This window comes from Orcinus orca, chromosome 14 (genome assembly GCF_937001465.1).
Source record: "Orcinus orca chromosome 14, mOrcOrc1.1, whole genome shotgun sequence".
In the NCBI taxonomy this organism is placed as follows: Eukaryota; Metazoa; Chordata; class Mammalia; order Artiodactyla; family Delphinidae; genus Orcinus; species Orcinus orca.
In genome coordinates this window covers 31864425-31888859 of record NC_064572.1, presented here as the reverse complement: position 1 = coordinate 31888859, position 24435 = coordinate 31864425, and the positions used below count along the sequence as shown (strand labels likewise).

The 24435-nt window shown below is 37.2% G+C and overlaps 1 protein-coding gene and 1 long non-coding RNA gene across 3 annotated transcripts in view; one reads left to right on the top strand and one right to left on the bottom strand.

Annotated features, from left to right (window-relative positions):
* The window catches only part of VCL (vinculin), a 105795-nt gene that overhangs the window by 69475 nt on the left and 11885 nt on the right, over positions 1 to 24435 (bottom strand). For both annotated transcript variants that reach the window (XM_004273091.4, XM_004273092.3), the window contains exon 2: positions 3339 to 3409. In XM_004273091.4, coding sequence (XP_004273139.1) covers positions 3339 to 3409 — 71 coding nt within the window. The remainder of the gene's footprint in view (positions 1 to 3338; positions 3410 to 24435) is intronic.
* LOC125961101 (uncharacterized) overlaps positions 1 to 24435 on the top strand; it is a 259744-nt gene that overhangs the window by 227467 nt on the left and 7842 nt on the right. The gene's annotated exons all lie outside the window — the stretch shown is intronic.

The window sequence follows — 24435 nt, the reverse complement described above, 5'->3', positions numbered from 1 at the left end:
AGAGGCCCGCGTACTGCAAAAAAGATCTACTCTCAGCAACTTTCAAATATATAATACAGTATTATTAACTATATTCACCATGCTGTACATTATATCTTCATGACTTATTTATAACTGCAAGTTTGTACTTTTTGACTCCCTTCCCCATCTTGCACACCCCCCCACCTCCCCACCTCTGGCAACCACCCACCTGTTCTCTGTACCTATGAATTCATTTTTTTAAATATTCTACATATAAATCATATAGTATTTGTCTTTCTCTGACTTATTTCACTTAGCATAATGCCCTCAGGGTCCATCCATGTTGTTACAAACAGCAGGATTTCCTTCTTTTCTATGGCTGAATAATATATTATATATATATCACACCTTTATCAATTCACCCATTGATGGACACAGGTTGTTTCCATATCTTGACTATTGTAAATAATGCTGCAATCAACATGGGGTGCAGATATTTTTTTCAAGATAAGTGATTTTATTTCCTTAAGATAAATACCCAGGGATTTCCCTCATGGTGCAGTGGTTAAGAATCCACCTGCCAATGCAGGGGACACAGGTTTGAGCCCTGGTTCAGGAGGATCCCACACGCCACAGAGCAACTAAGCCTGTGCACCACAACCACTGAGACTGCACTCTAGAGCCCGCAAGCCACAACTATGGAGCCCAAGGGCCACAAATACTGAAGCCCCCGCACCTAGAGCCCATGCTCCGCAACAAGAGAAGCCACTGCAATAAGCCCACGCACCGCAACAAAGAGTAGCCCCCGCTTGCTGCACCTAGAGAAAACCCACGCACAGCAACAAAGACCCAACACAGCCAAAAATAAAAATAAATAAATAAAATTTAAAAATTAAAATAAATAAATACCCAGAAGTGGAATTGCTGGATCATGTGATATATCTATTTTTAATTTTTTGAGGAACCTCTGGAAAGATAGGACAAATGCCTCTTTTCTTTAAATTTCCCATTACCAGAGTAAGGGGCTGGTGTCCTAGTTACCACCAAGGGTGATCAATGAGGTTTTGTTTTGTTTTAAAGTTACCCACTTTTCTGAAAATATCATCACAACTAGGGTACTCCTTAATTTTTCTAAGTCCCCAAGGAAGCCTGTGAGAGAGCACATAGCATATTTCAAAGGTATATTTCTGGGAATAAGCAGAAATGAGTTTCCTGAAGAAATTCATTTACCAGTCAAATGATATTCATAGGCTTGAATGTGAAGGGTTAAAAGGAACTTTTTATAGGGTCATCAAGTCCAACTTCCCCGATATTTTTTTTTTAACATCTTTATTGGAGTATAATTGCTTTACAATGGTGTGTTAGTTTCTGCTTTATACCAAAGTGAATCAGCTATACATATACATACTTCCCTGATATTGAATCTCCCTATACACTATCTCCCCATGCTCTGTACCTTCCAGGGGGTGAGGGGCAAATGGGTACAAGCTAGAGCTGTGTTTTTAATGTACAGTAAATGCAAGTTTAATTACACTATGTTTAACTGACAGCATAGGACTCTTAATATTACCATGCTGATGGAATGGCACATAAATAAAGTAGGCTCATACTGGTTAGAGCTGGAAGAAACCCAGGATGCCACCAAGTCCAAAGAGGGCAAGTTTAAAAAGAGACTCCCACAAAACAGACTCTGCAAAAAACAGATGCTTCTGGTACCTTACTTCCTGACACATGAACATTTTGCAGAATTAACAGAAACAGTTCTGTAGAAGCACCCACTAAAGTAAGTTAGAAATAAGAAGATACCAATATGGGTGAAATTCTCATCTGTTCAATGAAAATAATAGACCATAAGGAGGATAAAAATAAAGGAACACTTTTTGCTTTATTTTAAATTGTGATATATAGCATACATACAGAAAATTGCACAAAACATATATATAATATAATGAGTGATTATAAAACAACCACTCATGTAACTGAACAGTTAAATCAAGAAATAGAACATTATTACCACTTTAGAAGCCCCTGCATGCCTCTCCCTGAGTAGAGCTCTCTTCCTTCCTCCCGGAGTACCACTATGCAGACTTCTGTGTTCATTATTTCCTTATTCGTCTTTATCTTTTTACCTTATAAATAGGCATCCCTAAACAACAGTTTATTTGTTTTTGAACTTTAAATAAATGGAACCTACCTACATATCTATATCTCTATCATTCACTTCCCTTAATTATTTTTCAGATTCATTCATTCTTTTTTTAATTCATAAAATTAACCATTTTAAAATGAAATATTCTCATTCCTTTTTATTACTGATTAATATTCCAATTGATGACTATACCATGATCATTTTTATCCATTCTACTGTAGATAGACCAGTGGTATCATCATGAACAATGTTGATATCAGTATTTTTGTATATGGATCCTAGTGTACATGGGCATAAGTTTCTTTAGGGAACATACTGGGAGGCAGAGAAATTGCCTATTTTCCACTTTACTAATGCCCAACTCTTTCCCAACGTGGCTGCACCAATTTACATTCCCAGCAGCAGTGTCCCAATTGCTCCACATCCACACCAACAACCGATATTATCAGACTTCTTAATTTAGGAGCTTATAATAGAACAATTTGCAGTTCTCTGATGACTACTGAGATAGAGCACCTTCTCACAGGTTTGCTGGCCATTTGGATTTCCTCTTTTGAAGTGCCTATTCAAATTCTTTGCCCTTGTTTTTTAAAACTGAATAGACTTATCTCTTTCTTATTGATTTGTAGAGGTTCTACTTTTTTTTTTTTGTCTTATGCATCAGGCTTTACTTTTACTTAGGACGTGACTGCCATAAAAAACAAAGTCATTAATCAAAGACAACATAATCAAGAACCTGAGAAGCTTTAACTAATCAAAAGTTAGTATCTCTGCTTACTTTACATAGGATAGGCCAAAATGTCCAGCAATTATTTGTAGGAGTATTAAGTGATATGTAAATATAACTTAAATTTAAAACGCTACTGAAATATGTGACAAAACACATTTTTTTTTTTAAGTTTGTATCCACTGTTATCTCCAAGCAAAGGTATTTATAGTACACAATCCAGACTCATGCATGCTAAGGTCAGAATGTTTCTGAATCCTTTCCATTCTGAAAAACAAAATTCAGAAGTCACAGTTTGATTAAAAATTATGTCAAAAATGCCTAACACCAATGAATAAAATCAACAGTAGGAAATTTGACTGCTGAAAAATGAAAAATTAAAATTTCAACTGTAAACAGAGCTTTATATTTTTTTTTTAAAAAATTGCTCCTACAGTATTTTTCCTTTCCTAACAAGAGGATTATTCTGCTTAGCAATAGAAGAATGTTTTAATTACTTACTTAATAAATGCTGGTGGCATATCTCTCTTCAAAATCTGATCCTCAGTGGTTTGAACAGTCTCTTTTCCAACCTACAGGGAAAAACGATTCACAATTCAAATTTAAATTCTCAGACTTTTAAAACTATTATTTAAACATATTTGAAACACATACATTACACATTATCATTGAAAATGATAGATTTGAAGAAAATTTCTGGATTTTTTGAAATTATCAAGATTGCTCCCACATATGTTTCCATAATACACTTGGATAACAATATAGAGTGCAAACATAATGTATTAACCCTGTTCCAGAGTAATTAATTTGAAGGCATCATTGAGCACAGTGAGAAAAAAAAAATTCATCATTGAGAATATATATGTTTGTGTGTATTTATGTTTAATGACAAACTGCTACATCTCTGAAAGAGTACATGGAGTACATGAAGTACATGAATCCAGTTAGGTAAGCTAAAATGTCTATTCAGAAAAAAATTGACATTACTGGAACTGGAAAAATATGTGAAACAATAACTCTGAAACTAGAAACCAAACATATGAAAGTACACAACTTAACTAGTAATCAACATGATGTTTTCCCTAATCATAGAGCATCTTAAAAAGAAATAATATATAATGCTAAATGTTGCAATGGAATAGTTTTACACCCTGCTGGTAGCAATGTAAACTGGTATATTCTCTTTGGAAAATCATTTGCTAGTATGTGTTAACAGACAAAAACGTCCTATCTAGGAATTCCACTTATGAGAATACACCCTATAAGCAATAATACCAAGTGTGGTAATCACAATATTTACAAAAATATTCACTATCATGTTAGTTAAAAAAGCAAAAACATTTTCAAAATAACTTACCAACAATGAGGAACAGTTAAGTAAATTAAGATATATCTTTAGACTTAGTACTACAGGGCCATTAAAACAATGGTTATAAAGACTCAGCACTATGGGAAAATGTTTATGACATTATACTTCGTTTAAAAGGAGGAATAAAAAATAATAAATACACTATGATTACAACAAACCCAAAACTCATTATGTACAAGGCAAAACACTGAAAGAATATAAAACAAAATGTGTTTATTAATGCTTGCAAAATTTTGAGTGAATTTGGATCTGTATTTCCTGTTTTCTAATTTTCTGAAATGTGTATATATAATTTTTGTAATTTAAAATGTAACATTAAAATGTTACTCTTGGTTACTTAAGTGTAATTATTTCCTACCTAAAAATTTTATTAATTATCTATCATTTTATATAAATCTTCCCCAAAAGTAATGGCAAAAAATTTTAAAAACATATCAAAATACTGCCACACTAACCGGACTGTGTGCATGTGCACATGTATTTATTATACCACAAATGGTATACATACTCACTTTCTTTAAAATCATTCCTATGTAGGGCTTGGATGTCAATTTTTCTTTAACTATATCATATATTACAAAGCACTCTAAAAGAAGCAAACCTTAATATAAGGAATAGTGAAATTCACCCTTTTATCAATATAAAGCTATTTAGGAATATTAAATCATAAATATAAACCACATTTTAATGCAGAAATCTGTGAAATTTTTAAAACCCAGAATGGAAAGTATCGCAATCCTATTATTTAACCGTTTAACTTTTATTGAGTTTAAAGAAGAAAAACGAGTTTAAAAAATTCCTAAATGCACAGTAAAGCAGCTAAAGCAAATAACACAATAAACTATTCTCAGGGAATACCAGTCAGGCATGAGTTAATAAATACAAGTTTTTTCTCTCAAGTTAATAGCTCAGAAAAAAGCAAGACACATATACCACTGTGTAATAGCCAGTGCTTTTGTAGACAATGGACTGTCTGTATCATAATAAAACCCTTTCAAATCAGCAGCTGGTTCTCTAGAGTTTCTCAGATCAAAACATGACAGAATATTTCCAGATGTATTGTTCACCATAGTTTCTAACAAAAAGCAGCCATTCAAAAAGCTGTGGGCCATGACTTCATGAAGGAAAAGATGAAGTGCAGCAACAGTCACTCGTTCATACTAAGCATAAAGGGTCTACAAGGATATTCACACTTAGAGCAACGGCAATTCCTTTTATTTTACATACCACGTGTACATATATAGAGAGAGCCAAAGAGAGACAGGGGTAGAGTAAAAGAGAGAGAGAGTGTGCAAGCCAGGTGAGTGGGGAAGAGTTCCCCTTATATCTCCTTTAGAAAGTATTCAGTTATTCAGTGTTATTAAACATTTATTGAATGCAACTACATGTGCCAGTCACTGTTCCAGGTACTTTAGACAGAACGGGAGTAAAAATAAGTTTCCTTCCCTCATGGAAGTTATATTCCAGTGGGAGTAGACAGAGAAAGAGCACACAAGAAAATAAATAAATAAATAAACAAAATCATTCCAGGTAATAGTAAAGATGATGCTATAAAGAGTATGGGGTAGGAGTAGAGGGGGCCTACTTTAAAAAGTGTGGACAGGGCTTCCCTGGTGGCACAATGGTTAAGAATCCACTTGTCAGTGCAGGGGACACGGGTTTCAGCCCTGGTCCGGGAAGATCCCACATGCCGTGGAGCAACTAAGCCCGTGCGCCACAACTACTGAGCCTGCGCTCTAGAGCCCATGTGCCACAACTACTGAAGCCCGTACGCCTAGAGCCCATGCTCCGCAACAAGAGAAGCCACCACAATGAGAAGCCCACCCACTGCAACAAAGAGTAGCCCCCGCTCACCACAACTAGAAAAAGCCTGTTGCACAGCAACGAAGACGCAATGTAGCCAAAGATAAAAATAAATTAAATAATTTTTTTAAAAACTCAATAGTGATAAAACAAACAATCCAATTAAAAAAAAAAAAACAGTGGACAAAGAAGTAACATTGGAGCTGAGATTCTGAAGCTGAAAAGGAACTACTCATGCAAGAGCTGGGAAAGAACAATCAAGAGGGAGAAGCAAGAAAAAGGCCCAAAGGCAGGAAAGTTTGGGTGTACTAAAAGAGCCTTAAGGAGGCCAGAGTGGCTGAAGCTCAGTGAGGGGGGTAGGTGTGGTGATGAGGTTGGGTAAGAAGGCAATGGTCATATCACAAAAGAGCCTTTTAGGCCAAGTTAAGGTGTTTGGAATCTTTCCTAAGTACAACAGGAAGCAGGAGTGCTAAACAAGAGACTGACATGATTTTTTTTTTTAAAGGCCATTTTGCCTGTTATAAGGAGAAGTGATCCCAGCAAGCAAGGAGAAGCAGAGTGACCAGTTAGGAAGCTACTGTAGTTGTCCAGGGGAATGATGGTAGTGACTTAAAATAAGACGCAAAAGTGGACATGGAGAATTAGTTCTTTTGGAGGAAGAGCTAATGGGACTTGCTCTTGAAATGGGTGAAGTAGGGGTTGGGCAGTGGACTGACAGAAAGAAAAATTTAAAATAACACATAGGTCAATTAAGTAAAATGTCTTCAAAAGCAGCAATGCTAAAAGGCTGATGTATAGCAAAGATTTAACATGAAAGGATAAAACAATCATGAGTAAACCAGGCAAAACCACTGAAACAGTTTTTCAATAGCAACTATTCTGACCCCAGTAGAGGTAATTACTAAAGAATGAATTCTATTTAACTATTTTAGGTCTCTTTGGTAAAGGTAGGGGGTCGGTGAGGAAACAGAAATAGACAATAAAAACACACTCAAGGGCTACTTTTTTTTTTTTTTTTTTTTTTTGCGGTACGCGGGCCTCTCACTGTTGTGGCCTCTCCCGTTGCAGAGCACAGCCTCCAGATGCGCAGGCTCAGCGGCCATGGCTCATGGGCCCAGCTGCTCCGCGGCATGTGGGATCTTCCCGGACCGGGGCACGAACCCGTGTCCCCTGAATCGGCAGGCGGACTCTTAACCACTGCGCCACCAGGGAAGCCCAAGGGCTACTTATTTTAAAACTATTTTTAAGTATTTAAGTGATGTGAACTAAATCTGATTTATTATTCTAAGCTGCATTCATAACTGTAGTGATAGTATCCACAGTCACTTTGATCTTCAATACACTCAGCCTATAATTAGGTTACACACAATGAATGGTCCTGTTTTTAAGGCATAACACATAAAACGTGACTATGTAGAATGAATGCCATTTTTACTCGGAGAATTGATTTTGGGCAATACTGTCCAACAGAACTTTCTGTTATGACGGAAATGTTCTATTTAATTTGTGCTATCCAGTACAGTAGCCATTAGCCACTTGTGGCTACTAAGCACTTGAAATATGGCTAGTGCAACTGAAGAACTGAATTATTACTTTTATTTAATTTTAATCTTTTTTTATTAACGCTATTTTTTAAACAGCCATTTTAGGTTTACAGCAAAATTGAGAAGATACAGAGATTTCCCCATATACTCCCTGCCCCCATACCAATAGCCTCCCCCATCATCAATGCCCCCCACCAGAATGGTACATTTGTTACAACTGATGAACCTACCACTGACACATCATAATCACCCCCAAATTCATAGTTTACATTACATTCCACTCTTGGTGTTGCACATTCTATGGGTTTGGACACATGTATAATGACAGGTATCCATGATCATGGTATGACACAGGGTTTTGCCCTAAAAATCTTGTGCTCTGCCTATTCATCCCTCCACCCCAAACCTCTGAAAACCACTGATCTTTTTACTGTCTCCATAGTTTTGCCTTTTCCTGAACGTCATATAGTTAGAATCATACAGTATATAGCCTTTTCAGGTTGTCTTCTTTCATTTAATTTGAATTTAAATTCCACACATGCTACAATACTGGACAGCTGAGGTCTATGGGACTTGCACTGTCTCCTAAAACTGGTCTTCCTGCCTCCAAACTCCTTCTTCTAATTCACTCTTCACATGGCTGCTAGACTAACCTTGATTTTTACCTTTGCTACGTGGTGTCTTCAGAGAAGAAGGGAGCTGGGCCTAGAGAGACAGCAGTTGCCACATGGAGGAGAGAGGGATCAGACAGCCCAAGCACAAAGAAGAGCACAGTCCAAGCCTCAAATGTGTTTGAGCACACGGTTGACTAGACAAAAAAAACAGGCTGGTGTGCCTTCAGCAAAGGAAATGAGGCTAGAAAGGAAAGCTGGAGTCAGCCTGGGAAGGGCTTTGTGTGCCAAGGGAAGGCAGGGAGGATTATGTAACTTAACCTGCCCATTTATTCAAAGGCTGTCATCCTTTGTTCTAGATCTAGATCTTTTCAATTCAGTTCTATCGCTGTATCAAGTATCAAGTCAAGAACTTCCAAAGAAGCCAGTTTCTAAGGATATGCAGGACCAGAAAGGCATCTTCTATGTGTAAACAGCTGGCAAAACCTATTGAGGAGAGCTGGACCAGGAGATGACAGGAAATGCGCTTTCCTTTGCTCTCCCCACGCTATCAAAACAAAAAGTTTCTACAGCAGCCATCTTTTCCAAATAAGAAGAGTAGAGCAATTCAGAAAGGGATTCACAAAATGCTCTTTGTTAACTAGCAGGAATCTTCACGGCTTGTGGAAAAACATTATTCCTGGAGGTCAACCTTAGTATGGGGAAGCATATGATTTCCTAGTACAGGCCACAACTTTGCAAACAAGCGGGAAGTGATCAACTTGACAAATGCTTCTCGAACCTGTGCATCACCAGGTCATCAAAATTCCTGGCTAGTTAAACCAAATGTTTTTGCTACATACATGTTAAGAGCACATGTATGGGAATTTGGTGACTTGATTTCTACTTCCAGCTTAGCTAATAAACGGCTATGTAACCTCAAATAAATCATTTGATTACTCAATTATTTCTTCTATACTACATGATCTCATTGGGGGTCTTCTTACTCATCTACTGTGTGTTGGCCAAACTCCCTTTTAGCTCTCTGATGAAGAAAACTTACTTTTAAATTTATATTTTCTATCTTAAGTCCTCATTTTCTACCTCAAATTCTTTTGCAGAACAAGGTATAAAACGATTAATAAATACAAAATTTAAAAGCTCTCACTTCCTACACATTTTATCTGTATGTTTTATGAGTATGAGATTAAACTAAAGTTGATGCCTGATTTTTTTAACCTTAAAATAAGTCTTATTCCCTCTGAAAAAAAAGACCTATATGTTAAAGGGCTTAAAAAAAAAAAACGCAGAGAAAAGAATGACAAATAGGTCTTAGTTATAGTCTTAAGTTCTCAGCAGCTTTTCCAGGTCAGCATTTAACAACCACCCTTTCAAAGTAATCTAACTTTACAGTAAATACATTTTATTGCTTCCAAACTTTATTCCATTGCTGAAACTCAGATTTGTTGGTTCTATTCACTGCTAAAATTATATCTTTTATTTTCTTCTTCAGAGAATTGCTTCTAACTCCTGAGGCCCAATTCCATTCAATTCAATAAACAGGCAGTAAGTGCCAACTATGTGTCCGCTAGGTGGTGGGAAGAGAATGAGATAAGAAATAAAGCATCCTTAGACATACAACTGAAATAATGGTAGTGAATGAGTAAAGGCCTGGGGGCATTTTTAGGGGGCTTTGCAGGAAGATGTTTCTTTTGAAGAGCTCTTACTTTGTTCCCTAGTTAATTTAAATACCTTTTGTTCACTACATGACTTTAGTTCAAAATTCTATGTGAAAGGCCTTTTGTCTTCTGCTGTTGTTATTACTCCTTTTATCACAATCTACTCGATTTGGTTCAGTAATTCAGTAGAGAGACTTGGTTTCTTTCCAGCAAAAAAAAAAAAAGCTTGGCTGGTTCAAGTCACTACCCAGGCTAAAAAATATGTTAATGTAGGTGTCTCCCTTAGCTAGACTAGGTATAAGAAAACAAGAAGACAAAACACAGTAGGGAGGACTTGTGTTAGCGATTTGTACAGTATAAGTGGTAACTATAGAGCATTATGTTAAAAAGGTGGCAGGGAGATGGTAATCAACAGAAGTTGCTAATGTATTTAGACAAGAAGATACAAATGATGAAAATGTAAGCCTAACTTAAAATTACAGTAGGCCAAGCCAAGCTATGAGATCAACTGACTGACCAACTGATTATGACCAGACAAGGGAGTGTGCATCCATCTGCCTATTAGTTTGGCTCAAATCAGTGTTTCTTACGGCATAAGTATCAATCTATTATACTGAAAGGCCATTCTGATAGGCAGCTGTGTCCAGTACCACATGTGGGTCATACAAGGAAAATAATAATGTATGTGACCCAACATCAGCAACACTTTTGGTTGTTTTCCTGCAGTGCTTGGTGATGGACTTGTGATCTATCCACCCCCTCACTGGTACCTTTTGTATCATTCACAGAGGGCACACCAGAGCCAAGTGTTTAAAAAAGCCATATATACCAGAAAAACCAGGACTCTCTAAGCTACTCTGATTTCCAACTCACTCATTCATTTAATCAAGCACTTATTGAGAACTTCCCATGTGGTAGGCACTATGTACAACACTGTGTGTGATGGGAATACAAAAAATAAGTGAGACTTAGGCCTCGCCCTTCACAGACAGGACAAATGCTTAAACAAATCATTGTAACACAGGGTAATGCTCTAACAAGAGTTATATCCAAGTTTCACAGAGGAAAAGAAACTCTAGGAAGGCTGATAAGAGTTCTCCAGGAATAATGGGACTTGGGGAAAAAACGAGAGGTTTCCAATAGTGGAGAAGCATATGTGAAAGTATGGCCAGTTCAGGGAACACAGACCCACCTGGCTGGAACACAGGGTATTGGGTGGAGAAGAGGTATAGCGAATAGGAAGTTGAAGAAGCAGAAAGATGCCACATCAGGGAGGGCCCTGTGTGCAGCGTGCTTAGACTTTACTCTCTAAGCAGTGGGAAATTATTTCATGGTTCTAAGCAAAAGACATTCTTAGGTTTACATTTCAACAAGATAAACTCAGCAGCAAGAATGGAACAGAGGGAAGAAAACTAGGAATACAAGTTCACTTGTTAGTTCATTTATTCAATCAAATATTTATATAACACACCAGTGCTAAGTATTAAGACAGTGATGAAAAAAATACACATGGCCCCTGACTTCATGGAGCTTAGAGTCTTAGTGAAAGATGAACTAAAGCAGCAGCAGTATGGATGGATATGAGGGTAGATGTAAGAAATCCATCTACATGACACTCAGTCCACATAGAGGGTAATGGAGACACCCAGACTCCTGATGCAAGTGACTTGGTAATACATGCAATGGAGGAAGAAAGCCAGCTCTGAGAAAGAAACTAATCAGAAGGTATGGGATGTTCAGATGGAGATAAGGAAATGTTAGAGGAGGAATCATAGAGACGGTTCCTCCGTTTACTTGCCTGGGCTGAAGAATAGATTGCGGCTGGTGGAAGAACCAGCGGATGAAAAGAGCTGAGAAGGGAATGTCTGAGAGCGGGGTAGGGGGAATGGTAGAACTGTGTGTCATGAAAGCCAAAGGAATAGAGTTTCAAGAAAGTGAAAAACAGTGTCAACTGCTAGAGAGAGGTTAATGGTTTCTAGTATATTCACAGAGTTATACAACCATCACCACAATCAATTTTTGAACTCTTTCATCACCCCAAAAAGAAACTCATTAGCAGCCACCCCCTTCATTTATCCCCAGCCTTTCCCCACCTCCATCCAGCCTTAGGCAACCACTAATCTACTTTGTCTCTATAGATTTGTCTATTCTAGATATTTGATGTAAATGAAATCATACAATATGTGGTCTTTAATGAATGGTTTCTTTCATGTTGTAGCATGCATCAGTACTTCATTGCCTTTTATTGCCAAATAATATGCCATTGTATGGTTATGCCACATTTTGTTTATCATTCATCAGCTGATGGACATCTGGATTATTTCCACTTTTTAGCTATTTTGAATAATGCTACTATGAACATTAGTGTAAATGTTTTTGTGTAGACATACGTTTTCATTTCTCTTGAGCATATACCTAGATGTAGAATTGCTAGATCGTATGGTAACTCTATGTTTAACCACTTGACAAATAGCTAGACTGTTTTCCAAAGAGGCTGTACCATTTAACATTCCCACTGGCAATGTACGAGGGTTCAAATTTCTCCACATCCTTGGCAATACTTGTTTTTATCTGCCTTTCTTATTACTATAACGATTCTAGTGCAGTGGTGTCTCACTGTGGTTTTGATTTGCATGTTCCTAATGGCTAATCATGTTGAATATCTTTATATGCGCTTATTGACTGTATGTATATCTTCTTTGGAAAAATGTCTATTTAAACCCTTAACTCAGGGGAATTCCCTGGCGGTCCAGTGGTTAGGACTCTGCGCTTTCACTGCCAAGGGAGGGGAACTAAGATCCCACAAGCCAAGCGGTGCAGCCAATAAATAAATAAACCACTTACTCATATTTTAATTAAGTGATGTGTCTTTTGCAAATACTTTCTCTCAGTCTGTGAGTTGTCTTTTTGTTTTCTTGATAGTGCCTTTTGCAACACAAAAGTTTTTAATTTTGATGAAGTTCAATTTATCTATTTTTTTCTTTTGTGGCTTGTGCTTTTGATACAGTATCTTAGGTTTTGCCTAACCAAGGTCACGAAGATTTATTCCTTTGTTTTTTAAAAATTCTATAATTTTAGCTCTTACATTTAGGTCCATGATCTATTTGGTGTTAATTTTTGTGTATGGTGTAAGGAAAGGGCTATTATTTTGTTTAAATAGGAGAAAATTAAGCATGTTGATAGGGTGAAAGAAGAGAGGCAGGAAACAAGACCCTGATTATGAAGCAAGGTCTCTGAAGAGGCAGGGATAGAATGTGAAGAGTAGGTAGAGATCAGCCTTTACCAGAAAGAAAGCCACCTCTTCCTCAAGAGGCAAAGGGGGTAGTGGGAGAAATAAGTGGAGATATGGAGATAACTGTAACTGTAGAGTCTATGGGCTATATGCTCTTCTTAGGAATTTACAAGGCATATTAGTATATTTAAGGATCTAAGATAACCTTCAGACAAGAAATCAGTTTAATTTTGTTTAATCCATTATTTTCCAAATTTATTTGACCAAGAATTGTTTCTTTTCTAACACCTACTAACCTAAGGCGGAATTAGAATTTGTAGGATATACTTAGGGAAATGGTGATCTAGGCCAGGAAAGCCACTCTTAGAAAATCCTTATCCAGCTCCTCTCTAAATATTTTCTAAAAGTACTCCTCTTGTGAGAACTATGAGAAAGACTGAGAAGTATTTATGTCAGGAATGACAAAATGGGAGTGTATGGGTCAAGTGCAACCCACAGACCTATTTCGTTTGACCTGCTCAGTGTTCTTTTTAAATGGGAAATTTCACATTGAAAGAAATAGAGATTTCCAGATTTTATTGACTATCAGGAAGATCTGGTAACACTAGGCCCTGTTTCCATATGGCAACAATAAGATGAAGATAGCAGTTTTCTTCAATCAGGGCCTGCATTTTTCAATTTACCACAGTCCCTACCACTCCCTGGTGCCCTATAACCCACCTGATTCACTCATTACCTATATGACCCTGCAGGTATTTGAGTTTGTGCCACCTAATTTAGCAAAAAGATTCCGTTCTTAATTAGCACAGTACAGGAGGCAAGCTCTGCAATATCATGAGTGTCATGTAAAATTTTACTTATGCCTCAGCTATTTCACTAATAATGAAACATCCCACTCTCTCCCCAATATATAGCCACATCAAAAAAAAAAAAGACTGGAAGGAATTACAGCATGGAGACTAGACCTTCAGATGATTTTTATTTTCTTCTTAATCCTTCTCCAACTTTCCAGATTTTTTAAAAACTGAGTATGCAATGCCTTCATAATCAGAAAAATATATGCTAAATTTCTAAAATGTACTAACAATATTCTTGGTACACAACAATCTATAAAGTGAGACACCACCAGTGCCTAAAAGCTTCAAATTTTGACCAACTGCCAAAAACTTAAATGTGCATCAATAAGAACACAAACAAATGGGTTAAAGAGCAGGTGAACTACATGGGTGGCAAGTTCTAATGTCAAGCAAGCTCATTTGATGCAACATACTTTCCTTACAACTAGTATTAAGCTGCCTTGGCAGCAGCTGCTTATTCTAACACAACAGGAGATTGAGTGTATCAATGAAGGCTAGATTAATGTTAGCAGAGAAGCCCTGCTCACCAGATCCCTATTTATGAAGATACTGTGGGCAGGCTTCCAATTTGCAAATACTTTATTCTCTCTCTCAACTCAGGATTCTTCTGTAGACACAACCACAAACACCTGTGCTCTGAGTGGCCACCAATTTAACAAGCAAGCAAATCATCAGCACAGGAAACTTCTCCCCATCACCCACTTTCTCCCACAATCAACTCAGAAAGATCTTCCATTCTTATTTTCATTATTTCTTCAACATACCTATAAACTAATCCTCTATGGCTCTATTAAGGTGACTAGCTGGGCTCCCAAAGGCCATTAAACAAAAATCATGGATTAAAAACTTAAAAAAAAAAAAGAAAGCTAAATATTGCTAAGAGAAATTAGGTCAACTCTACCATCTGTCCTGTCTCATACATGATTATAAGGAAACAATGCATATGAATGTGTTTGTACACTATTAAGGTGTTATCAAATGCAGGATGTCTCTGTGCTATATAAATGTTTAGTCCCTTAAGTATCCCAGAGGCCCCATCAGCATCAAGAGTCTGTTATCTTCCTCACTGCCCTCTAACCAAATCTGCTTTTCTCAAACATTCCACAGAACTTAAAATACACTCTTATTTTTCTTGTTTTTCTACTTTAATAGCTAGACGCACTTTCTTTTAGCAAATGCATTTTTCTTAACAGATTTAGTTCACAAATGTGAAGGATTTCAATTACATTGCAGCTTTTGCAGATAAGCCTGGGTATATAACATATCGTTTGTAACACTGTCCCTATGGAAAAATAACTCCAAACTAATTTGTCAATGAATTTTGAAACATCACCCATTTTTATGTTTGGAAAACTGAGACGGAGGGCCCATCCTGGAAGGTAACATAGAGTGGTGGGAAAAGAACTGGGGCTTTGGAATGAATCTTACCTTGCTCTGTTATTACTAGTTCTGTGTCCTCGGGCAAGCAACAATCTCTTTAAGCCTCAGTCTCCTTATCAGTAAAATGGAAAAAGTAAAATGTCTCTCATGGCTAAGGGATATAGTAATACACATGTAAATCACCTAATACATACGCATCTTCCACGGCCTGAAAGTTAACAGTGCTAAATAAACATTAGTCGTGTTTTCTTTCCCTCTGCCATTGCGGTACTCATTTGTGACTTCCATTTTATCCTTTAAAAGAAAAAAAAAATTGTTTTAATTGGGCACATGCTATAAGTCAGGAGCCCCCTTATTACCTCATTAAATCCTTTTAACAACTCTATGAGGGAGGTACCACTACTATCTCATTTTACAGATGAAGAACAGAGGCACAGAGAGGTTAATTGATTTGCCTAAAATCACTCAGATAGTGGTGTTGACTTCAGCATATCCATGCTCTAATCCTAAACCATTATACTGTTTTTCAAAAATGAGGAAAACAAATTTAATGATGGCTAAAGTTTTCTGCTGTAATACTGCATGATTTTACAATTCTTTGGAACTTTCAGATGGCAAGAAGGATAAGAAAACTTCAAGCTCACAACCAGGCAAATATAAAAACTTCAAGCTCACAATGGGCAAATATAAACCATCAAGATGCAGTTTAAACTACTGATGTCCAATTGTTTGATTTTCCTTCCCAGAAGCTGGAAGGTTTCCACAACAACATGGGTCAGGCTCACTAGGGGTTCAGCTGCTTAAGCTCCTTAACTGTTATTTGCTTAGAGATGATCAACTGAGTCAACCTGGCTGCAGTTAGCTTTCAAAATTAAACCAGGACTAACAATGCAACCTTTTTTTTTTTAATAGGTGTGGTCAAAACTTGAAATAGTAACCCAATGGCAAAAGTAAGTATTGTTATTACTGTTGGGAACCATCCTGCTTGTTAATTGGATATTATTCAGAGTCACTTTTGCAGTATAGTAATTGAATTTGGCTCTAGGCTATAATAGACACTCTGACCCATTAAATTAGGGCCATAAGTAAAATTACTCCATTTCTTAGCCCAAGCTACAAACACACTTCTTACAAGCAGCCAGAACTGGAAATTCAATATTTTGTAATATCAATGTGTCAAATGGTTAAGGCTGCCAATTATAATGCTCATAGGAAAAACTCCTGTTTTACGGTACCTAGAAAATCCCCAAAGTTTTACCTTTAGGCTTTTCTTCTTAATGTTTTTACTTTTTCTTCTCAACAACTACAAATATAATTTAGTGTGACTACATATGCGCTGAACACAGACTTAATTCTAAACATGCTGAAAAGTGAAATAAGAGAACAGCTACAGCACATTCAGACCAAACTGGCTAAGATGTACAGACAGAAAAAAGCTATCAACCATCCCCAGCAATACTAGTCATGTTTGTGCCTTTTGCAGATTGCATTTCATCACCATTCTTCTATAACATTAACAAATTAGACATACCCTCTATCTAACCAACAGAAAGACTTTTACAGGAATATTAAAGTTGATTTCCTTTTGTTTCACTGGCTTCCTAATACAAACTATCAATGATGCAGCCTAGATGTTCAACAGTTGCCACAGACAACTAAACCTTTAGTAAGTTCTGGCTCTACCATCTTAGATAACTTATTCCCAGTTGGGCAAAAGGAAGAAATAGAATTAGAACTGAGAGAATTACAGCATAATAAGAGTCCATTCATCATTTTTTTATTTGGGGGGGTGGCTTTGTTTTGTTGTTGTTATTGTTATTGTTTTAAGGAAAGTAAAGACAATGGTGGCAATGCACCTAAACACTAAATTACATTCCTTTTATCTTCAGTTCTTACTAAATATCAAGTTCACTCCTAATGGTTCATCACAGAACAATACAAGTCTATATTTAGTTCATAGATGGAAACCATCCCAAACTGAGAGTTTATATGGAAGGTATAACAGCAGAGAATCCCTGGAGATTGACAGAGAATGTGGAAGGATTTCATTGTTGAATTTGTGTGAATTCCTACCTTAGCAGGTAGTTTCTATAAGCCTAGCAATCAACAAATATACTAAAGGCTTAAATAATCATCACAAAATTAGGTAATCCTCCTTAGGACAAATCCAAGTTCTCTCTCCAGGGTGTATATACTTCATCAATTGCTAGGTGGACATGGTGTAAGTAAACTCCCTACGAATTCTTCTATATAGCTGATCCCATCAAAAAATATTACTCAGTGGTGTTATAGTCTTTCTCTTTCTTTTTTAATAGAAGAGAAGTAAACCAGAGATCTTGAAGGTGTCTCTGGTATCCTTATATTTTTAGATTGGTTCATTCTTTAAATTATGTCCTAAGAATTCTGTGTGTAAGGCAATGTGCAGGTGATACTTCCTCAGGTGACATAAAGATGCACAGTTGGGAAGTTTATGGCCTGGAATAGCATCAGAACTACATAAATGACTCTGGTGAGTGCTAATGGGGAGATAGAACTTAGCACTATGGGGGGCATGTGGACAGAGAGCTCAAACAGTTGCTGAGATAAGGGCAGTTTTCAGTATTTGAGCTGAGCCTTAAGGCATAGATAAAATTTCTGGAGGGAAGAAGGCATCTTAGATGGAAGGAAATGCAGCATGTACATAGAGGCAGAGATGAGACAACCTGGAGTTTGTTCATGAAAGAGCCAGCAGTCCTACTGGGCTAGTACAGGCTTCATGGGAAGGGCAATATGGTGGAGTAGGACCAGCAATGAATTCTGATTTTGGCTTTTCCACTGCCGAAGGTACCTGCCTTAGACATACTGTTGATTACATCTGAGAATACATTTTCTCATTTTTAAAATGAGACAGTTGGATCAGAAGATCTCTGAGATCTTATTTCCAACTTTATAACTCTATGACTCTAGGTTGAGGGTTGGCAATTTTTTCCATAAAGGGCCAGAGAGTAAATATTTTAGGCTTTGTGGGTCATATGGTCTCTGCCACAACTTCTCAACACTACTGTAGTGTGAAAGTCACAGAAAATATGTAAATGAATGGGCATGGCTGTGTTCCAATACAGCTTTATTTATGGATATTAAAAATTTAATTTTATATAATTTCATGTGCAGCAAAACATTATTCTTCTCTTGACTTTTTTCAAATACTTGAAAATGTAAACACTATTCTTAGCTCCTGGGCAGTACAAAATTTGGCCCACAGGCTATAGGCTGGTTTCTCCACTCCACAGAGAAATAAGAACAGAAAGGGCTAGCGTGTGATAGCCCTCAAGAGCTAGAATAAGATAGACAATATTGTACTATAATTATACAATGTGATAAATATCACAACAGCAATCATATTGCAATACATAAATGTATCAAAGAAATATTGTATACCTTGAATTTTAACAATATTATAGCAAGATTCAATTTTTAAAAAGAGCTAGAAAAAGGAATTTAATTTAGAAAACAATGGGAGGAGGTGCCAATTTCTGGGAAGAAAATGTTGAGATCAGAGTTGTATTAGAAGCTTTACGTGGCAATAATGGATGGGAATGAGAGATTAGTAGATAACTATCAAGAACTGAAAATATTAAAGCCTAATCTAGGCTGGTAGCTTTGAGAAAGGAGAAAAAAAAAGATATGGAAGAATCAACAAAATACTACTTGAAAAAAAGATGAGGAAAAAGTTTATTTCACGAACGTAATAAAAGAGGTCAATTTCCAGACAAGAAGGGGGGAAAATACGATTTTTTTTTTTTTTTGCAGTACGCGGGCCTTTCACTGTTGTGGCCTCTCCCGTTGGGAGTACAGGCTCCGGACACGCAGGCTCAGCGGCCATGGCCCACGGGCCCAGCCGCTCCGCGGCATGTGGGATCTTCCCGGACCGAGGCACGAACCCGTGTCCCCTGCATCGGCAGGCGGACTCTCAACCACTGCGCCACCAGGGAAGCCCGAAAAGATGATTTTTGCATTGCCATTCCTCAGCCTTCAGTAGAGTATATGACTGCAGCAGACTGAGGAATTTGCCTTTTTGTGGAAGCTTTCAAACAAACAGCCTACGTTGGAATTTCCAATTCCAAGATAAGAGTTGAGTATATATCAGGTAAAATGTAGCCTTCATGTTTTGGTTTTAGAGATGCAATAGAGATGGCAGTTTTAGAGATGGTGTTTATTTATTTATGGCTCCTTTTACTCCAGAGAATTTTCAGCAGCCTTCACAAATTAGGAAAGAGTATTCATCCAGTGTACCTAGATATATCATTGCTTTGAGAATTTTAAAATCACCCTGCTGACTGTGACTCAGAATTTATATCTATCTTTCCTTGTTCTGACAGAGGAAAAAATTGCACTGCTGCAAATACAACCAATTCAACATTCAAGTATCTATCAAGTGTGAGTAATCCAACTCGATGGAAGCACTACATGCTTTCTAGAACTCAAATTTGGAAGCTGAGTGGGGCTGGAGGAAGAAGGGGTGCAAACAGACATGCACATAGTAGCTCTAACTCATGGTAGAGTTTGATAGGAAACATAGTCAAGCCTCATGGAAACACAGCAAAAGAAGACATTAATTTCAACTAAGCAGCCTGGACAGAGCTTCATAGAGAAAGTGACATCAACACTAGCCCCATTTTAACATGAGAGGAAGAATAATTCCAGGCAGTGAGAATAGTGCAAATAATAACAATAAAAAGACGTGGGAAAACACTGGACTTATTTTTTTACCTCAAAAGTGGTACATGTTTATTGTTAGGAGGCAAACATGAATTATGGTAAGAAAAACAAAAAATTTTAACCTGAAACCCCACCACTCAATCCCACCACATTTTAGTATATGCTCTTTCACATATAAAATAATACAAAATGGGATCATTCTAAACATATCCGCCTCCTGTTTTTTGCATAACATCTTAGCATGGATATCTTTCCATGCCAGCTCAGAATATACATTGGAACGATTAAAAACCACTGGGATACCTGAGTTCAAGGGTAAGTATAGCCCTTCCCTTACAGACCTTCCTTCGAGCTCCCAATTTCAATTTGATCTTTTCTTTGTCTTTTTCCAAGATTTTTCTTGCATCCACATGAGAACAAAAAGGTATGGGTATAACTTGTGTCAATAAAATCGTTGTTGACTTCTTTTAAATTTGATAAGGACTCTAGGTTTTCTGTCCTGCATTTCAAAGTGATCTCATTTGTATAATTAAAATACTTAAGCTCTGGTCCTGCCACTTACTAGCTCAAGGCTCTATGAGCCTTAGTTACCCCACCTGTAAAATGGGAGTAATAACCACATAGTATAAATAAAATAATTGAGGATAAATAAAATAATTTGTTTTACTGATGTATTTTTGACATTGAGAATACTATGAATCCAAATGTAAATTAAGTAATAAAGAGGCTGTCTCTAGAATTTGGCCCCTCTTTATCTGCCTTCTTCCCACTGCTTGAGGCAACCTTTACCATCTTAGATGGATGGTTCTCCAGCTCCTGTGTCTCACTTGCCAATCTATCTCCTCGTCACTACCAGGGATATCTTACCAAAACCCAAAGCTATCCACGTTATACCTCAGCTTAAAATCCCTCCATTGCCTGACATCCAGTGCTTAGAATGTTCCCCTTCTAGAAATTATCTTATAAATGTATTTGCACATGCATAAAATGACATATCTATGTCATTCATTGCCACACTGTCTGAATTAATAAAAGATCATAAGTAACGTAAGGTCCTTCCACAAGGGTCTAGTTAAATAAATTGTTACAACCACCAATGGATTATATTATGTAACTATCAAAAGAAGAGAAAGCTTGTATATAATAAGCTACACGGATATATTGTAACACAGCACAGGGAATATAGCCAATATTTTATAATAACTATAAATGGACTCTAACCTTTAAAAATTGTGAATCACTCTATTGTACACCTATAACATAATATTGTACATCAACTATACTTCAATTTTTAAAAAAAGAAGATGGGACTTCCCTGGTGGTCCAGTGGTTAGAACTCTGCACTTCCACTGCAGGGGACGCAGGTTTGATCCCTGGTCAGGGAACTAAGATCCCACATGCCATGCAGCACAGCCAAAAATTAAAAATAAATAAAAATAAAATAAAAAAGAAGAGAAAGCTCTATACAAACTGATAAGAAATGTTCTCCCAAATATGTTAAGGGAAAAAAAAATCAAGGAACACGACAGTATAACAGGTCATCTTTTGTATAAAAGAGGAATAGGGCTTCCCTGGTGGCGCAGTGGTTGAGAGTCCGCCTGCTGATGCAGGGGACGCGGGTTCGTGCCCCGGTCCGGGAGGATCCCACATGCTGCGGAGCGGCTGGGCCCGTGAGCCATGGCTGCTGAGCCTGCACATCCGGAGCCTGTGCTCCGCAACGAGAGAAGCCACAACAGTGAGAGGCCTGCGTACCGCAAAAAAAAAAAAAAAAAAAAGAATACATATTGCCTAAATATGCATAACTATCTCTAGAAACACACCCAAGACATTTGGTTTCCTTTGTCCATTAGTTTCCTATGAGGAGGGAAACCAGGTGGCTGGAGTTCAAGGGTGAGAGGGAGACTATTCACTATATACCTTGCTGTACCTTTTAAATTTTGAACCAGATAAATTTTTCACTATTCAAAAACTGAAGGTTTTGTTTGTTTGTTTAGTGATTAATATGGCATGTAAGTCCCTTTACAAACTAGCACAATCTACCTTAATAGTGTCATCACTAAAGCTTCCCCACTCCCTACTGTACATTCACACCCTTCAATCATTTCATTCTCTCTGCTCAGAAGGCTTTCCAGTTTTTCTCTGGCTGGCAAACTCCCTCATGCTTCAAACACTGCCTCTCTAAGACAGAATGAACTCCCCCTCCTATCTTCCCAACTTATTCTTCAAAAGGGCCTTTGGACTTTGATTACACATTTGCTCCCTGGCATTAGAAGCTGGGTTCACAGTCCTCCATGAGTCCATCAGAAGCTTATATCCCTTCAGGGACAGAGTCCAGATCTCAGCAGGCATTAAAAGTATGATGAAATGGCAGCATTACTCACCTTAGCCAAAAGCTGGGAGCAACCCAAGTGTCTATCAACAGATGAATGGATAAGCAAAATGTGATATACACATACAATGGAATATTATTCAGCCTTAAAAAGGAAGGAAATTCTGACACATGCTACAACATGGATGAAATCTGAAGACATTATGCTAAGTGAAACACGCCACTCACAAGAGAACAATACTGTATGATTCTACTTATATAAGGTACCTAGAGAAGTCAAATTAATAGGGATGGAGAATGGAATATCAGTTGCCAAGGACCCAAACAAGGGAGAAATAGGGAGTTAGGGTTTAATGCGTACAGAGTTTCAAATGTAGAAAATACAAGGTTCTTGAGATGGTGGTGATGGCTATACAAAAAATGTGAATATACTTAATGCCACAGAACTGTATACTTAAAAAAAGTTAATACAGTAAATTTTATGTTACATATATTTTACTGCAATAAAAAACTTTAAAAAATGAAAGAATCAGCAACTTCTACAATCTCAAGACAGTAATGTTATCCTGGCATTTCATCAGATTTTAAAAGTGCCTTTCTAGGGACTTCCCTGGTGGTGCAGTGGTTAAGAATCCGCCTACCAATGCAGGGAACACGGGTTCGAGCCCTGGTCCAGGAAGATCCCACATGCCGCAGAGCAGCTAAGCCTGTGCGCCACAACTACTGAGCCTGCGCTCTAGAGACTGCGAGCCACAACTATTGAGCCCATGTGCCACAACTACTGAAGCCTGTGCGCCTAGAGCCTGTGCTCTGCAACAAGAGAAGCCACCGAATGAGAAGCCCACACACCGCAACGAAGAGTAGCCCCCGCTTGCCGCAACTAGAGAAAGCCCACGCGCGGCAATGAAGACCCAATGCAGCCAAAAATAAATAAATAAGTTTACTAAAAAAAAAAAAGTGCCTTTCTACTTTCATCCTAGTATTAAGCTCTTGTAGTTCCTTACACTCCAAGATGTTTTTCATTAAATAAGAAAAAAAAAGAGAGAATAAAAGCAATCTTTTTTTAAAAGAATGATAAAAGAGCAAGAGACTACAATACTGACAAGATTTTGAAAAAGATACGATTCTAGAAGTAAAAAATACTGCCATTTAAATTAAAAACTCAGTGTCTGAATTAAATGGCATATTAGACCCAGGTGCATGAGAATTAGCAAATTGGAAGACCTGAAAAAATAACCATATGGAAAATATAAACTGTTCAGATACAGAGGATAGAGAAAGTCCAATATTTTTCTAATTACACTTCCAAAGGGTAAGAATAAAATGAAGGAAGAGGCAAAAATTCCAAGAGATAATGGCTAAGAATTTTCTACGACTGATAAAAGAAATCAGCCCTCAAAATCAGGGAGCCCAAAAAATCCCAAGAAAGATAAATAATATCTTAAAAGCCTCAGTGAGAAAAAAATCATTATTTAGAGGAAAATAACAATTAGACTGATGGCAGATTTGAATGCAGAAAACACTGGAATAATATTTTCAAAATGCTGGGAAAAAATTACTATTAGCCCAATTTTGTATATCCAATGAAATTATCTTTCAGAAAAGATGGCAAAATAAAAGATATTTTCAGACAAATGAAACTTAGAGTGTGTACTGCCCAAAGACCCACCTAAAGATATTAGTGTAGGACAGACTTCAGGAAGAAGGGAGGTCTGTTCATCGTTTCTCTTATATCTCAAAAAAAGTGGTAAACATATAGGTAAATGGGGAAAAAAGCAACTGTATAATACAATAGTGTCTAATTTGTGGGGCGAAAAAAAATCAAGAGAGAAACAAAACCTCAGACAACCATATATAAGGGGACAGTGGAATTACAAGTATTTTACCATTTTATTCAAGTAGAAAGTAAAGATGCCAATTAATTTAAGACTTTGAAGTTAAATATGCATGTTAAAAATTTTCCAGAAAACCACTGAAAGACTAGAAATAACAGGTATACCTTCCAAATTAGTCGTTAAGGTCCCCTGACCTTTACATTCAACTCTATTACTCCTATATCAATAGGACATCTGAAAGAGATTCTATCCTTCCTTTCAGGCTAGAGATACTAACCTCTT